This window comes from Rattus norvegicus, chromosome 10, assembly GCF_036323735.1.
Source record: "Rattus norvegicus strain BN/NHsdMcwi chromosome 10, GRCr8, whole genome shotgun sequence".
Taxonomy (NCBI): domain Eukaryota; kingdom Metazoa; phylum Chordata; class Mammalia; order Rodentia; family Muridae; genus Rattus; species Rattus norvegicus.
Genome location: NC_086028.1, coordinates 75,011,264 through 75,029,102, shown reverse-complemented (window position 1 = coordinate 75,029,102; position 17,839 = coordinate 75,011,264). Strand labels below are relative to the sequence as shown.

General features: G+C 45.0%; 1 protein-coding gene across 6 annotated transcripts in view; it reads left to right on the top strand.

The window, feature by feature from the left end:
• Positions 1-17,839, top strand: part of Ankfn1 (ankyrin-repeat and fibronectin type III domain containing 1) — a 388,671-nt gene that overhangs the window by 70,852 nt on the left and 299,980 nt on the right. For 2 of the 6 annotated variants that reach the window (XM_039087378.1, XM_039087384.2), the window contains exon 1: positions 6,683-6,780. The exons of 2 other annotated variants lie outside the window; for them this stretch is intronic. In XM_039087378.1, the coding sequence (XP_038943306.1) occupies positions 6,739-6,780 (42 nt within the window). In that variant the 5' untranslated portion in view covers positions 6,683-6,738. Of the gene's footprint in view, positions 1-6,185; positions 6,431-6,682; positions 6,781-12,369; positions 15,373-17,839 lie in introns of those variants that run through there. 2 more of the 6 variants (XM_039087379.2, XM_039087382.2) reach the window with 2 other exon arrangements.

The following is a 17,839-nucleotide window of genomic DNA, read 5'->3' as shown; positions in this document are numbered from 1 at the left end:
GGGGAGACCCTTATTTCTTCTTAGATAATAATTTGATATATATATGTGTATGTATATGTATATGTGTGTGTGTTATGTGTGTGTATGTATGTGTGTGTTGGAGGTATAGACACATGGGTGTGACTATAGAGATCAGAGGAACACTTGTAGGACTTGGTTTATCTCCTCCCACTATGTGGGACCCAGGCTCAAACTCAGGATGTCAGGTTTGACCAGAAGTTCCTTCCCCCACTGTGCCCTCTTGCTGCCTCTAGACTCCTATTTCTTACCTTTTGATATGTCTAGAACTATCCGGGTAAGGAGGAGAGTATCTGTTCCCACCTGCATAGGCACTGAAGTACTTTGGCATGCACCCAAATTTCACATTTTGCTAGGTGATGGACCCAGGCTCTTATTTTAACCATGGTTTTGTTTTGTTTTGTATTGTTTGTAAATCCTGGGAGTGCCTGAAATGGTGGGATCTACTGGGCCAAGCCACCTGCTTCTTAGCTTGGGAACTTAATCTTCTCTAAGCAGAGAGATGATTTCCCCCTCTTAGGTAGGAAACAAGTGAGTGAGGATAAAAATACTTGTTTAGGAACCACCTAAGCCAGGTCTAAAACTCCTGTGCCAGGGGAGAAGCCTCAACACAGTGAAAGTTCTGTGTCTTAAAGGAAAATAAAGTACAGATGGAGAGCCCTGGAGAACAGAGAGCCACATCTGAGGTATCAAGGTGGATTTAAAGAACAACACCAGTCCTGATCCTTTCTACCCTCAGAGTTATTAACACCTGTCAGGCCCTTGCCTTCTGCTCGGTCTTGTTTTAAGTGAGTCTAATAGTCTAATAGTAACACTAATGAATTTGCCTGTGATTGTCTCGTGGGGTTCCACAGGAAACCCATTCTTGTTAGGCTTTCTTTTTGGAACTATTTATCATTGATCTCTCTCTCTCTCTCTCTCTCTCTCTCTCTCTCTCTCTCTCTCTCTCTCTCTCTTTCTCCCCCCTCTCTCTCTCAGATGTAAACTTGGATTTCACATGATTCTAAAATCTAGCACCAACTCTTGTTCCCCCAGGGCATGTTTTTGTAGTCCACTTAGTGGAGAACAGTACTGAGGGTGGGAGATAGTAGAAAAGAGACCAGAGGCAAGAAAGAGAACATGAATAGCAGATCCAGTTGGAATATTGAGCCCAGGATGAGAACAGTGGCCATGGGAAAAGAAACAGTGAATTTGGACCAGGAGACATCATTGAAGGGTTACTGGTAAGATTCAAGTCATAGCAAAAGAAAGCAGGGAAAATCTGAATTAGATACAAAGATGAGTTTCCTGGGAAGATGTCACGGCACCTTAACAATATGAACGAAGAGAGTGGGTGAGACAGAGAAGGGTGTGGAGACTCAGGTGGTCTCCTCCTGAGAGGTCTCAAGTCAGTGCAGACATGGAAAACAGGTTGAGCCACATGCCATCGAACCAGTGCTTCTACACATGGTCTCATGAGAGGAGAGATGACTCTTGGAGGAGAGAACGTCACCATTCCTAGCCTCTCCCTAGATGTGAAGTCAGAAGTTTACACTGGCTGAGAGCTGGGAAAAGTATATTTGAGGCCAGAGAGAAAAACAAACCTAACTGAAACACTGAAACACATATCTGTGTTCTTGGCATGGCAACCTTGTTACCATGGTGATACCCCCTGCACATTCTACCTGGGCCTTCAGTGAGCCTTGCCTCCTTTCAGTAGAAAAGTTAGGAGGAAATTGGCCTGGAGCTGTCCAGCCTCTGGGATCTTAGGGAGGCCTTCCTTATCAATTCCATCACTGCTTTAACACAGCCACACATCCTCAGTGGGGGGCTGAGATCTTGCCTGATGACATCACATGTAGAGCTGCCGTGTTGGACCATGGAGGCTTCCACAGAGGTTTTGTAGCTTCAGTTCTCAACTGCAGCTTCATATTCCTGCCTGCAGATGCTCATACACACTCTGGAAAGTTCTTTATAGAGCAGGGGAGTCACAATATGGAAGCCCATAAACAGGATACGACCCTACCGATATATTGTGTCTGACTTACACAGTGTTTGCTGCCCTTCTTTTAATTGAGAATTTTCAGATTCTCACGTTTCCAGTTGCTCTTACACAGCTAAATTGCTCTGGAAATCTGGCACTGCCACCCCACACATCGGTAAGCACCTGGATCAATTTTAGTGTTGCTCTCTCTACACATGGCATTCGTATCTATTTTGCCACGATCTCCTTATTGCCTGAAACAATGCCTTCTGCCTTCAATTAATTTTATTTAGCTGAAATGAAGTCCTCCAGGCATTTAGCTTTGAGATCCTAGTGTATGATAATCGCGTTGGCACTGGCAGAAGTTACTTGGTGCCAAAAGGCATGAATATACTTGATGGTAAATATGGCTCAATTCCAGCGTCTCTGCCCTCCCTATATGTGTTCTTCCAATCATGGCCTCCTTATAAAACACTCTTCATCTCATGACAAGTGCTCAGCACTAACACGCCATCCCATCCTGAGAATACAGACCAACGTGATCCCAGGTTGAGCCTCCTTCAGCCAAGGCTCTAATTCCACAATGCCTCTCTGCCTTAGCTCCCTGACACAAGCAGAGATCTGACCAGCTGGCTCTGGCAGCTGTTGGTGACTATGGTCACTTGGGTCATTTTGCCAAAGAAAGGACATGGTGAGGTGAAGTCAGCTTTCTAGTTGTTTGGAAAGAGGGGAGGCACTGCCCAACTAAGTGGAGTCAAGGCACAATCATGAATGGCAGATGCGGAGGCCAGCCTTGACTATTGACTTAGCCTGAGACACAAGAGATTGATAAAGTGAACCTTTGCCTGTGTCTGAGGTAGTCTCCCTAACTTGGGGTGGGGTGTTAGGTTTGAATTCGGAATGTTCCCTAGCTGGTGGAACAGCTTTTACAAGCCATAGGAACTTTGACACCGGGGGTCTCCAGGGTAGTTGAGCTACTAGGATGGGCATTGATGGATATAGCTGAACTCTGATTTGGTCTCTGCTTCCTGATTCACCAATATATGATGGGAAAGCAGTAGCTCTGAGCTCCTGTTGCCATGGACCAAGCCATTGGCCATGGCTCTCTTGCTGTGGTGGTCTGATATCTCTTGGGATTGTGATGTAAGAGTAAATTAAACTGTTTCTGTCAGATATTTTGTCACAGAAATAAGAAAGGTCACTAATACAAGACGGAACTTTCTCCATGAAAGGGAGTGATGGCAGCCCACAGGCTGAGGGCCTGAATGGGATAAAAGAGGAGGAAAGAAAGAGGGTAGCTAACTCAGGCGTTCTTTCTCTCTCTTTTGTCTTCTTGGCCTCCATGAGGTGAACAGTGTTATGCCGTGTTCCCACTGCCATGATGATCTGTCTCACCTCAGGCCCCAAATCACAATGCTGACTAACCATGAGCTGAAGTAAGTCTCCCCTCCTTACCTCAAGTATTTTTCACAATGATAAGAAACTAGAAAAAAGAAAACCACATGGATAATAGAAAACATGGGAAACTCAACTTCTTCCTAGAGCCACGAAGACTGGGGACACGTTTAATTGAAAAGAGGATGAAATGGCTGGAAGGAACAGATGGTCTCTAGGGAGATCACTCTAAGGTCAGGGAGGGTGCAGGCTAGGCAGGAGAACAAGAGGTTGGTCTTAGGTTAGGAGACCACTGGGAAAGGTATGGCTGAGTGATTCCAGGGTCAGAGTCTAGTCTTGTCTTAATCTTGTATTTACCCTATAAGCTGTTGTCACTCCCATTCAGGGAGTGTCTACCCCTTAGTCTTGCCTTTATCTTGTATTTACCCTATAAGCTGTTGTCACTCCCATTCGGGGAGTGTCTACCCCTTATGGCTGACCTGATGTGCCAGGTGTTTGTCAAGCTTCAGGATTCTGTTACCTTTCTTGCCATCCAGTGCTCTCAGCCTCCTGTTTCCGTGCCCAAAGTATAGTGAGATGAGAATTCCAGATCCCTTTGTTCATTATCAACCTCCAGTTGGCAAACTGTGATTGCATTCTTCCCCAGAGTAGTACTATCAATAATGAGAATTATCATGGCTTTTTCCCCTGTGCAGTCAACTTGGAAATGGATGTTCTAGCTATGTAAATGACGACAGTGTCTGACTGCACATTCTGGGAGTGTGGCAGTTGAGACGTGTGTGTGTGTGTGTGTGTGTGTGTGTGTGTGTTTGATAGTAGATTTTATTTGATTTAGTCTTTTACATAAGACAGGAGCCACATCACAAAATAAGATCAGGACTGGGACTGTTTCCAACCCTGTTACCCCTAGGAAATATACTTTAGTTAACCAAGGCCTCTTTAGGACTCAAAAGCCAAGGGTATTGACAAGAAGAAGCATCATGTTCTCCCCAGCTTAGCCAAACCTATTTGCAGCTTGGGCTCCTGGGAATTCACAGCCACAGTCTTGACAGTCAACAGCATGGGGGGAGCTTGTTCTCATCCTCTGAATAAATACCTCATCTGAATTACACTCAGTTGTACCTACAGTGATAAGCTGGGATCTTAAGAACAGCCAAGTCTTCCTAGATCTTAAACTTCTTTGAGGAGGGAGATGCTACACTGTCAAGTTTTCTTGACTCCTTCCTTGAGCCTTGCAGTTGACATTCACTATAGCATGCTCTGACTCCCTGTGTTATGTGAGAGGCACCTAAGTATTCAAGAAATGTGTTAATGGGCATTGGGCATACAGGATATTGTTCTAGTGAGGGCCGCTGTGGTTCAGAAAGAAGTTGGGTATCTCTGAAGGTTCATACAGTGGAAGCTTGGACCTCACTGTGATGGTTTGGGGAGGAGATGGAATCTTTACAAATTGGAGTTTAGTGTAAGGTGATTAGATCACAGAGGGCACCGCACCTGAAACTCTGAAAGTGGAGCTGAGATAAAAATCTTTCTTTCATAAGTCACCAAGCCTAGGGTGTTTTGTTATAGCAATGGAACACTAACTAACACAAGAGGCATGCCTCTAGAGAAGTACACATGCACAGATGACTAAATTAGTATGGTGGTGTGATCAGGGTATCTATAAAAAGTGCTATCAAAGCTGAACCTCAGAATGGTGACCGAAACTTCTAGAAGCAACTGTTGCTAAAGCTGAGATTTAGGCGATGCCTAATATATTTATGTAGTGTTTAATGAAGTGGTGTGTGTGTGTGTGCGCGCACGCGTGTGCGTGTGCCTTTTCTTAATATATTTGTGTGACTCAATGCCAGCAGCTTCCCTGGGTGGTTAGCCCAGTACAGATGCAAAGGTCACCAATCACTGTGCTCCTCACAGGGGCAAGACTGGATATACAGCTCTCTTGAATTCTCCATCTTTAAAAAGGATATAACAGTAAGAATGGGCTCTGAGCTCATGTTTCCCCTTGCTGTCATTCATGGGTCACCAGGTAAGCTGGGTCTTTGGAGGTACAACGGGTCCATCCGGCATCATCCTTACTAGATAATCCCCCTTCTGCAGCTAGATAGATACCAGGCATTTTGCTGAACGTATACATGGCCCCAGGCAGTAGGCTGGCCAATGGGATCTGCCTTAACTCGACAGTCTACTCTTCAACCTGTCTACCCTTGATAGGCAGAAGTGTTTCAGTATAAGCACACACGATACCCCCTCCTCTAGTATGCTCCTTATGAGCTTTGATTCCAAAAAGGATATTCAAGCATCAGCCACATGAGACTTTACAAAATTCTTTTTTTTTTTTTTCTCGGAGCTGGGGACCGAACCCAGGGCCTTGCGCTTGCTAGGCAAGCGCTCTACCACTGAGCTAAATCCCCAACCCCTACAAAATTCTTAAAATGATACAGACATCTTTCTGATGCTCCCTACTATACTTGAGTAAGACAACCATAACTGCTGCCCCCTATCCCAGCAGCCCAAATAATACAGGCTGAATCTTCAACTAAGTGCCTTTACTTACTTAACCATTGACTTGTTTAGTATGCAGCGTCTACAGGAGCCCGAAAAACGCACACCCCTTTCTACCTTCCCGACTCTCTCTGTCACTCCCACCTGACCCTTTTCAGATATGCTTTCCAGTTCTCCTTCCAGAGGGTGCGGAGGCCAACTCAGACCTGATGGCAGCAGCATCCTCCATGACCGTGCCCCCTCGCCACTAGCGCCACCCTACAATATCATTTCCTACAAGTTCTTCAATTCTTTGAGAACGATGTGTTTGTGACCAAGCATGTGCGGCATTTCCCCTGCCTTTGCTGTTGACCCTGCATGGAGATCTGGGCTCTCCGGAGCCAGGCTGCAGGAAAACGTGGCCATTCACAGCCTCCTTGGACAAAGCCAGGGTTCCCTTGGCAACCGCAGCGTGTGCACGTTTGCGAAGGGGTTTCCCCCGGGGGAGGGGGGCTCTCGCAACTCCAGAGCTCATCCTGACGTGTGTCCCTCATGGAGGCATCACCAAACAGGGTAGGAAAACAACGGCTACCGTTCTCATCTCATGATTGCCATTTGCAGGCAAGTGGTTTGCATTCAACAGGCAGGAAAATGTCAGTTGAGTGGGAGAATGAATTTGGCTGCAAGCTGGTGAACAACCTTCCCGGGAAGGGGGGGGGGGGTCAGGGATTTGCTTCTGGACACAGGCAAGTTTTGGTCTCAGAGAATTGGAGCTGTAAAGTATGCCTTTGTCTGCAGAGAGGTGGGAGAATGGGGTGGGGCGGAGGAGAGGGGCCTCTAGGGGCAAATGTTTCTGCTTGACTTCTTATCTTTGACTATTTATGCTTATGAATATTCGGGAACCCGGAATTGCTCATTTTCAGGTTAGTGCCCGTGATTGCTGTTAAACACTTCTCTCTCTCTCTCTCTCTCTCTCTCTCTCTCTCTCTCTCTCTCTCTCTCTCTCTCTCTCTCTCCTTTCCTCCCCTCCCCTCCCCCTTACTGCACTGATGGAGGAGTGAGCACTTTTGGAGAAGTTCAAAATGACTGAGCAGGGCTGAGAGGGTCTCAAGCAGCGCTGCAAAAGACTTCCTCTTCACTGGGAGTCACACAGTTGTTTGAATCCCTTTCGCTGACCCAGGAGACCTCATGTGTGTGACCGATTGTTGGAAGAAACGTCTGTTATTGACTTGGCAAATAGTTAGAAACAGTTTCTATGGCAATTCAGAAGCATGTTACTTAAGTCCGGATTCCTCTGTGTGTGTGTGTGGGGGGGGGGGGGGGGTGGTAATTGGTATTGGGTACTAGGTGAAAGGAAAGCCATCAGACCTTCTACCCTGGGACTTTAGCAGGCACTATGGATGCTAAAATGTTCCCGGAGGGTTGACCTCAGGTTTATAGTCTTGAACAGAATCAGAAATAGGTGCTGAAAGAAAACATTAAACAATCACCTCTCTCTCTCTCTCTCTCTCTCTCTCTCTCTCTCTCCTCTCTCTCTCTCTCTCTCCTTCTCTTGTCCCCTTCTTTCCCTCCCTACTGCTTTCTTTCTTTCTTCCAAATCTCCCTTCTCTTCCCTCCCTCCTTTCTTTTCCTCGTCTTTCTGTCCTTTTAAGACCCACTTTCAGGGTGAGTTCTAAACATGGCTGTTTATGGAAGCAGGTGCTTTGAGATACTCTGCCTTTAAACCGGTTTCTGCATTGTCCTGTTAGTCACATTTGTAAATAATCTGATTCGTTTCATTCTGTGTTCAATTTTCCAGTAAAGCCTTTGGGACAGGCCTGTACAGCATTATGGTCAGATCTCAGAATTAACCAATCACAAGCCCAGGAATATTTTGAGTGTTCTGTGTTTGTAGAATTCACTTGCCTCTTTAAAAAAAAAAAAAAACAAAGTCTTATGTAGACTTATGAAATCACTGTATTAACAAGGTTAGCCTCGAACTACTGATCCTCCTGCCTCCAACTCCCAAGTGCTGAGATTATAGGTACCAGCCAATTATGCTGAGCTTTGAATAGCCTCCTGAGGGAGCAACCCAAGGTATCTTAGCTACTTCTCTTTACCGTTGTTTGCTTGGAGTGTAGAGCTGGGCTCTGATCCTCTGACTTGGGCTCTGGATGATGCTGGACATTCCACAAGTGGGACCCCACTCAAGATCCTTTGCTTATCTCTCTTTGTCTAGTGATAACGTTCAGAAGAGAATGGTGCCACCACAATTATTTCTCTGAAGGTCTTAGCCTGAGAAAGAACTGTGGAAGGGAAGGCAGGGACAGGGGCAGCTGCCCTTCAAACAAGGGACTGTTCAGAAATGGGAAAACAGAACTCAAAGAGGCTCGGGGTTTGAAAACTGGAGGCTGTAGTGCCCCAGATGTGGTTCCTTCTAACTCTGATGTCCTCCATCATTACTCTCATCTTACCAGCTTTGGGCTGCTTATCCTATGTTGAGAACTTTTACTGTTGAAAGATAAGACAAGGTCGTATCTTGATTTGTTCTACTTAAAGCAAGTGCTCTGTCTTGGGAATCAGAGTGTAGGGCTCCTCGGGCAGATCTGAATCTCTGCCCTTGTCAGTGGGCTGTCCCATTCAAGACAGCCATACTCTGTCATCTGACCCCAGTCTATCCCTTCACGTGCAGCCACCAATAGGTAATAATGGAAAGAACTTCTCTCTCGTAGAGTGGATGGAACCCCTTTGCTCTGAAGAGATGACATTTTATGAAACTTCCACATCACCTGAGTGAGGCTCTAGGCTATGGGGGGGGATGGGTATGAAGCTCTTGATGGTGCCAGGGGCAGTAGGGAGGGGGTTGACATGTTTAAAGCAAAGCAGAGTACCTGGGACAAAGACAATGATTCAGAAGACTGATCCCAGGGCTTAGAGTAGGACAATGGAGACTCCATCCCCTGAGGACGTAGCAGAGACTGGTGGGAAGCCATTGGACATATTTCGATCTCTGGTCACACCAGCAACTGTTGAAAGAAATATGTTCCAGAAACCTTGTGTCAAAATGCGGTTGGTCAGTACAACAGGCTTGGAAACGAAGCGGCTGACACGGGCAATGATATATTAGGAAACTTAGATATATCCGACAGATCTAGATTTGAATGCTGACCTTGAGACTTATTCACTACATACTAACATGCATGTGTTATTTAAATTCTAACATCATCTGCCTGAGTGATTGCTGAAGAGGAAGCAGCCGGTAGCCATGCCAACTCAGAACGGATGCTTGAATGATGCCCGTCCCTGTCAGAGCCAAGTCTCAGGACCTCGGCACGGTCAGCCATGTATGAGCAAGAGATCCCAGGCATGTCAGATGCACAAGCATTCTCATGCTCTACTCTCTGTACACTCCTCTGGGGAGGGAGTGGGAAGAAGGGAGGTGCTTGTGCAAAGACATGACGAAGAAGCAGAGGATATGGACAGTTGATGAAGTATCCGCCTTACAAGCAGGAAGACCTGAGCAGGGGCCCTGGGTCTCCTGTAAAAGGTTGGGTGTTGCCACACATGTCTGTAACTCTAAGGTGTGGGGTAGGTGTTGGAGATAAGCAGATCCCTGGATCTTCCTGGCCAGGCTAGCCAATCAGTGAGCACTGGACTCAGGGAGAGACCCCATTGGAAAAGACCAAGTGAAGACTGATTGAAGAAGACACCTGAGGTTAACCCCTGGCCTGCACACAAACATGCATGTGTACTGTATGTGCAGGTATATACACAGACACGTGCTCACATATGCAAAGCTGGTTGAGACCAGGGGCTGTGATGGGAGAGTAAGTTCTCTGCTTCTGACTAGTATTCCTTTTAATAATATATAATGTATTAACTATTTATACAGCTAATATATAGTTAGTACATATAATTAATACATAGTTAACTAGCATATATTTAACTATATATAATTATTATATTATATCATATGGTAATATATATTATAATCAGCAAACAATGGCCCCAGGCCAATCTGGATTCACAAACAATATTTTATTGGAATATTGCCAACATTTCTTATTTCAATGACTGTTTTAGTGATTTGACAGAGAAGTGGACTACAAACCACAAAAATTGTCTGGGCTACAATAGCTGAAATATTTATTCACTGGCCCTTCACAAGTGATGCTTGCCAGGACCTGATGTCCACTGGTCTCTTCTATCATTGGCATAGCTCTGTTACATTATCCTAGGTGTGCCAGGAAGAAAGGGCCATGTCTCCAAGCAGTAGTATGGAGAGTTTTTCCTGGGAGAACACGGTCCTGGTGGGTACTGCAGTGAACACCCTCAGTCACCAAATTTCAGGGGGGGAAAAAAGGACACTGTTCACCTGGGAAGGTCAAGAAAGAGGGAGAGTGGGAACTCTGGACGTGCAAGCCTGGACTGTGAGGATAGGAACATTGAATCCTTACCCTTGACAGCTATGGCTCCAGAATCAGCTATAGAAGGCAGATGAGGAGGAGGGTGAAGGAGAGATCCTGCTCCATTTGTGTTTAGTCATCGCTGCTTAAGTGGCTTGACCGCTGTGACTGGCTGAAACTCCCCTATTGGGGAACAGTCTTGCACCCCAGATCAAATCACCTGATACCCAGATGAGCATTGTCAACATACTGGGAAGCAACATTTGCTAATTCTTGGAGCCCTCCAGAAAAATGCTTATGGAGCGAGCCATCTTCAGGTTCTGCCTTTCTCTCTCAAGACTTTAGTAGGTATATTGAGGGACTGTGGTATCTTGAGAGGGATCATATCCCTGCTGACATGCAAGATGTTTATAGGGTGACATCTTTCTTTGCCACCCATGTTCCCATTAATGCACTTAGACTGTCCCTTCCATGACAAGGCTACATACAGCCTGTGAACCTTGCATTGAATTCAGTCTTGTAAGTGACCATTTCCCTCCTGAGTGTTAATCACATGTTCGTGGATACATTTACAAGAGGCAGCATGAGTCAGAAGACTTCTCTTCTCTGGATGTGTGGAAGTATAAGTTTCCATTTGCTCTAAGGTGTTCTTCTTGACTCCCAGTTTCAAACTCAGCTTGTTGCATTAAGCAGTGGAAAGTGCGTTATACAGTCTTTCAACTCTAGATAATATACATGCATCCTGGCATTCTTCACTTTCCAGCCAGCCTCCATGGAGAACACCCCAGCTTTCTGCAATGCTAAATTACCCACCAGACCCCTCAGCCATGGCATTCCAGAGTACTGCCATGTCTTTCCACTGATCCGATGAACAGATGTGTTAGTTTTTTACTTCTTCAGAATATCTCAGCCATTTGAAGACCATTGACTTGGGTTGGCTTAGTCAGGCAACCCTAACATACTAGCTGATGCACAGCCTAAGAGGCTGACCTCATGGATGGCTGAGACTCCTGCCTCATTCTTAGAAATAAAGCAGTCACTGTAAGAACAAATGTCAGGACAACTAATTCCAGTGGGGACTTTTCCTCTTCACCCAGACCTTGTGGGAATAAATAAAAGAAAAGAGGAACAGACAAACTCTGGCCTGGGAGCTGGCTCAGCGAGGAAGTGTGTGCTGTGCAAGCATGAGGATTTGAGTTCAATCCCCAGAACCCACAGGAAAAAGCTGGATGTGGTCACTCCTGAATGTGATCTGGGGAGGTAGAGATAGATCTGAGTCTCAGTGGCTAACAAGCCTCACTGACAGGCTCTAAGCCAATGAGAGATCCTGTTTCAAAAAGTAAGATCCTGGGTCCTGAGGAGTAAAACTCAGGAGATTGGCATGTAGTTTCTTTGCATACCTGCCCACATTTACATCCTTACATGAACATACACACACATACACACACACACGCACACACACACACACACACACACACAAACACACACACGTATGCACAGAAGGAAGAAGGGAAAGGGAGAAAGAAAGATAACTTTCTAAGACTCACTCAACTATCTGACTCCCTTTGACTTCTTCCATAGCCATAAAGAAATGACCATTATAGTTAATGAAGATGTAATAGATAGATAGATAGATAGATAGATAGATAGATAGATAGATAGATAGATAGACAGACAGACAGACAGACAGACAGACAGTTAGATATAGACAAACACACAAAACCTGTAGGAAAGCTGATACTGGGTCCCTGGGGACAAGAGGTAAAGCCAAGGGAAATAGACCACCTCCTGTCTTAAGGAAGCTACCCTAAAAAAAAGAAAAGAAAAGAAAAGAAAAAAAGGTAAATTGAGCCAACAGATTCAAGGAGCCCACACTAAACATAAATGATCCTTTACAAGTGTGGTTAACTTGCTAAGACTTAAAGTTACCAAACACAGTTTGCATTCCCATCCAAACCCCCCAAATAAAAGGGATTTGCTTGTCCTCTCATGAACAACTGAAGAAGAAAAGAAGAATGGGGATGGGGAGGAAGAGGAAGAGGAGGAAGAGGAGGAGGAAGAGGAGGAGGAAGGGGGAGGAGGAAGAGCAAGAGGAGGAGGAGGGGGAGGAAGAGGAGGAGGAAGAGAAGGAGGAGGAGGGGGAGGAGGAGGAGAAAGTATCATTGGCAGCCTTTAAATCCATGATTACAGTGTGCTAGGCATCAGGAATATCTAATGCTACCAGAAACAAACTAAAGTATTATTGCTTTGTTTAAATTTGTGTATTCTTTAATACTGATCCACTCAAATGGTTTCCTAGCACCACTATATATATGGAATATGGAATATATATATATTCCATTTGATAGTATATGACTATCAGTATTGAGGAGCTACCTGGGGGTGGAAGAGAAGACTGATTTTGTTGAAATCTGCCTAATGTGACAATTCCCTTCTCTTTCAAGAGAAATTAATCATTTCATCTTGTTCTCACGCTCTAGCCAGAAGGTGAGAGTGGATGCTAAGCCTGACAATAGGTTTCGTTTAGCTGAGCTTGGAACGAGCTGGTTTGTTGAACTGACGAATGTCTTGCCCTTATGATTTACCTTCTGTGTTCACAATTAGCTGATCTTCTTAATTTTGAACTGGATATGTACTGCACAGGCCCAGTCCTGCCTTGAGACTGCTCTGCCCTCCGGTGCAAATAATCCACACAGAAGCCTTATCTCTGTCAGTTCTCAACTCTCCAACAGCTCTCTTAAGTAGATAGGAAACATACAACGCTGCCATTCTATAGCTTACATCATCTTGCCAGGTTTGTCTCTGTAGCGTGTGACACGGACCAGTAGAGAATGCAGAATGATTCTGGGCCAGGATAGGAGTATCCACTGGGAATATCAAACCAGACACTTTAACTTCTCCCCAAATACAGAGTACTTGCACACCGGCAGCTACCTCCAATTTCTTAAACACTGTTGGTCTTATAGTGTGATTGTGTGTTTTTGCATTTTGGAATTGGGTTAGATGATGATGATGATGATGATGATGATGATGATGATGATGATGATTTTATTACTGGAACAGAAAAAGTCAAGGACAGTTAGAAACAGGGGAAACCTCAACTTTCCTGCATGTTATCAGTCCAAGAATGGTAATGAAAATATAAATGTCAAATCATTGAGTATCAACGTGGGAGAGGGGTTGGGGTTGAGGGTTACTGATGAATTTGGTCAGATGATACGGGGGAGAGAGGGCAGGGCACAGATGCGAGGGGGCACCTGGTGTTAATCTTCTGTTGCGTGTTCGCAAGGCCACAGAGTCAGAGCACTTTGTTAAGGTCCAGCCGGCTTCTGCAGACAGAAATGGAGCAAGTTGGAGATTAATACATGTGGTTCTAACCACCTCTCAGATCTTTACAGCTAAACATTATTTATAGAAATCAATTAGCCCTCTGTCTCTGCAATTTTGGTATGAGCTTCTGTCCAAGTTTCTGGCGAGCTCTTGGAGAGGATGATTGATGGTAAACTTTCAGAATGAACGAAAAATGAGCGTTTCCCCCCTAGGAACTGGTAAAGCAGAGAGAAAGGTAAATGATTAAAAAAAAATCCACACTTTGCACGTCTCTAGAAGACTACCACAGAATCAGCATGGCCCTTGTTCCTATGCTAGCTGGTTGCCTTTTCTTCCCTTTTCTCTCACACAATAGTCTGCTCTCGGCTGCGGAAGCTTTAGGAAAGCTTGGTACCTGTAGCTGAAGTTGCGAGAAATGAAAAGGTTCAGTCACTTGCCAAGCTAGTAATTACTGATACTTCTAAGGGGTGAAGAAGTCCAGGGGAAGAACAACAAGGCTCTCACATTTCCTCTCACGGAAACTTGTGAGAGATAGGAGCTGCCTACTGGCCTGCGTCGAACGAATCCAGGAGCCAAGGAGTAACAAGTAAACTCCATTGCAAGGAAGACACCTATTGATTTGTTCCACAACTCTAGTCTTATAGGGTGATGTCAAAGAGCATCCTCTGCTAACTGTGGCATCTACCTCAGGCTGGGAAATGAAATGACTGGGGTGCCTTGAAATTGAAGCTCTCCTCAGAAGAGAGTTTTGTTGGTTTGTTTGTTTGCTTGCTTGCTTGCTTGTTGTCTTTTTCTCTTCTTTGAATAGTTTTGGGGAGTAGTTATATACAGGCTCATTACTACCAATAATAAGTGGACTGAGCACTAACTGGGGGGTCTGAGTCATTCTGAGGCTCAGGGAACACGGAGGTAGAGAGCATTTCCGGGATCTAAGAACAAGAGAAGAGGGCAGTGTGCCACCAAAGGATGTCTCCTGGATATGACATGGCTTTTGCAATCACAAACTCAGTGAGCCTGTAGCCTATCGACATTTCACGAGGTGGGGGTGGGAAGGAAAGAACAAATGAGGCCCCATTCCTCCATAAAAAACCACTAGCAGGTCATGGTTGCAGGAGACAGAGTGGCATTTCCATCAGTGGTACCCCAAGTGAAAAGTGGCCCATGCTCCTCTCACCTATGCTCATCCAATTTTTTTTTCCTTTTCTATTTTTCGGAGCTGGGGATCGAACCCAGGGCCTTGCGATTGCTAGGCAAGCGCTCTACCACTGAGCTAAATCCCCAACCACTCATCCAATTTTTTAAGTAGAAGCTTCAGGTGAAAGAGAGGGAAATGGTTAAAAATAGTAAAACACACTATATAGATGTATGAAATTGCAAAAGAATAAAAGTTTTTTATTTCAGAGTTTCTTAAGAAAGTAAAGACCAAACGTCCACATAAAATTAAAGTCTTAACTTCAAGGGAGGACAGCACCAGTCACTCATGGAACACAGACCCAAGTGCTATTGACCTTAACTGTTTTGAGAGTGTTTGAGGGATCTTTGATATCTCATGTTCAAGGTGTTAGTGGTAGCCAAAAGAAAATAGAATTCCAGTGGGGGGTCATGTTGAGAACCATGAAAGATACTAGAATGTCCTCACTCGTGTTTGGCTTCCTCCTCTGGGCGTGAATGAACACCACAGTGGTCACTTGTCACAGAGACATGCTGTGAGGATCCATAGGGTCTGGAGAAAAGGTGCTTTGCATGCTGGAAACACAATAGAACCACTGGGGGAGCATCGTCGGGATTCAGCGGAGACAAGTGAGTGAGTTTTCTTTCTTACTAAACTTTCATGTTCGATGGAGAACTTGCTTTCCTCTGTGAACTGTTACATAGATTGGGGGAGGGGGTGTCTAGTAAATGCATTATGGGAAAGTAATGCCTCACTGTCATTTACCATCTTTACTTCACGACTTTAACATGAACTTTAGAGGACAGGAGGTGTTCAGTATCTTCCATCACATTTAAGATTTGATAGGTTTACACACATGGTACGCACTCATTGATAAGTGGCTATTAGCCCAAATGCTTGAATTACCCTAGATGCACAGAACACATGAAACTCAAGACGGACGATCAAAATGTGAATGCTTCACTCCTTCTTTAAAAGGGGAACAAGAATACCCTTGGCAGGGAATAGAGAGGCAAAGATTAAAACAGAGGCAGAATGTGGCCTATACATATACAGCCACCCAATTAGACAAGACGGATGAAGCAAAGAAGTGCAGGCCGACAGGAGCCGGATGTAGATCTCTCCTGAGAGACACAGCCAGAATACAGCAAATACAGAGGCGAATGCCAGCAGCAAACCACTGAACTGAGAATAGGACCCCCATTGAAGGAATCAGAGAAAGGACTGAAAGAGCTTGAAGGGGCTTGAGACCCCATATGAACAACGACAACTAACCAGAGCTTCCAGGGACTAAGCCACTACCCAAAGGCTATGTATGGACTGACCCTGGACTCTGACCTCATAGGTAGCAATGAATATCCTAGTAAGAGTACCAGTGGAAGGGGAAGCCCTTGGTCCTGCTAAGACTGAATCACAAGTGAATGTGACTGTAAGGGGGAGGGTGGTAATGGGGGGAGGATGGGGAGGGGAACACCCATAAAGAAGGGGAGTGGGAGGGGTTAGGGGGATGTTGGCCCGGAAACCGGGAAAGGGAATAACATTCGAAATGTAAATAAGAAATACTCAAGTTAATAAAAAAAAAAAAATATATATATATATATATATATACGATTTTATAGGTTTGCAGGGGTTTTTGGGGGGGGTTGGTTATTTTATTTATTTACTCTCTTCCTGGTCTACCCTCTGCACCCTACCCCATTCTATCCCCCACCCCTTGCCTCTAAGAGGGTCTCTCCCACTCCGTCTCACTATTCTAGCTATTTAAAAAAAAATTCAGTACACTGTCCCTGTCTTCAAACAAACCAGAAGAGGGCATCAGATCCCATGTGGTGGCTGGGGATTGAACTCAGGACCTCTGGAAGAGCAGTCAGTGCTCTTAACCACTGAGCCATCCCTCCAGTCCCAGTTGGTTTGCTTTTAGTTAATTTTGCTATCTTGAGACAGGCTCTCATGCTGCAGCCTTGGCTGGCCTGGAACTCGTGGTAGCTCAAGTTGTTCTCGGACTAGCAAGAATCCCCCTGCCTCTGCCTCCTGAGTACTGAACTGATAAACATGTACTCCCATGCCTGGTTAAACCTATCTTAAGCTTAAATAAAGTTTCCTGCTTATTTAACTTGATCTCTCAGTTGTAAATATGCACAGACTCTGCAGAATGCAATTTAATAATAATTATTATTAAATGTTGGCTTCCAAATATTCAGTAGTTCTCCATATTGGGCATGGTCCTTCACTGTTCAATGAGGCTGATCTAACACAGTCCCTGGCATGTGGGTTTGGAATGGTGAGTGGCGGAGACACCCTACAAAGAAAACTAAAAGAGAACTGGGCAAAGAAGGTATTTTCAAACAAATAAAATGCTTATCTTTGCGTGTTGGTTTCGGTAGAAAAAGAATTGCTCAAAGAGTGCAGAGGATGTGGTGTTTTAACGTAAGCTAAAGACAAGTCATAGAAAATGTGGACAGACCTCAGAATCTTTAGGAATGCCGAAAAAAATCCATGCTTGCAAAATAGCAAGGCCCACGTGGCAAGAGTGATCATCACAGGAGTGAGCGAGCGCTCATTGGTCAGCACCGGGAACATTTTTATCATCACTTTTGTCTTCATTCCAAATATCTCTCAGAATACAGCCAGTTTTCTCCCTGTTGCTCCTGAGTTACAGACCCCTGGTTTTAACCAAATTCATATGGTAAATATGGGGGAGGGGAGAGTTCCATCTGGGCTGACTAGGTAGACCTGTTCTCCTGTCATAGTTCCCTAAACCACCCAGCAAAACCACCATCCACAGACTGTATGGGCCCAGCACCGTAACTAGTCTGGTGTACAGGAAGCGGGTGCAGGTTCTGTGCAAACACTTCACTACTCTATTCAAAGGACTTGCGTCTCCACAGGACTTTTGAAACAAATCGTCTGTAGACTCTAAGGGATACCGAACCCCAAAGTACTGGAAATTGGGATTTCAACCTGTGGATTTGGGGGAAAGGATTCAACTCATTCTAAACTTCACACTGAAAACACACACAAGTTGGGACTGACAAACATCTCGTGTATCAAGAACACTTTCATCGAAGAGAGACTAATCCGTTCTTCAAAAGAGTC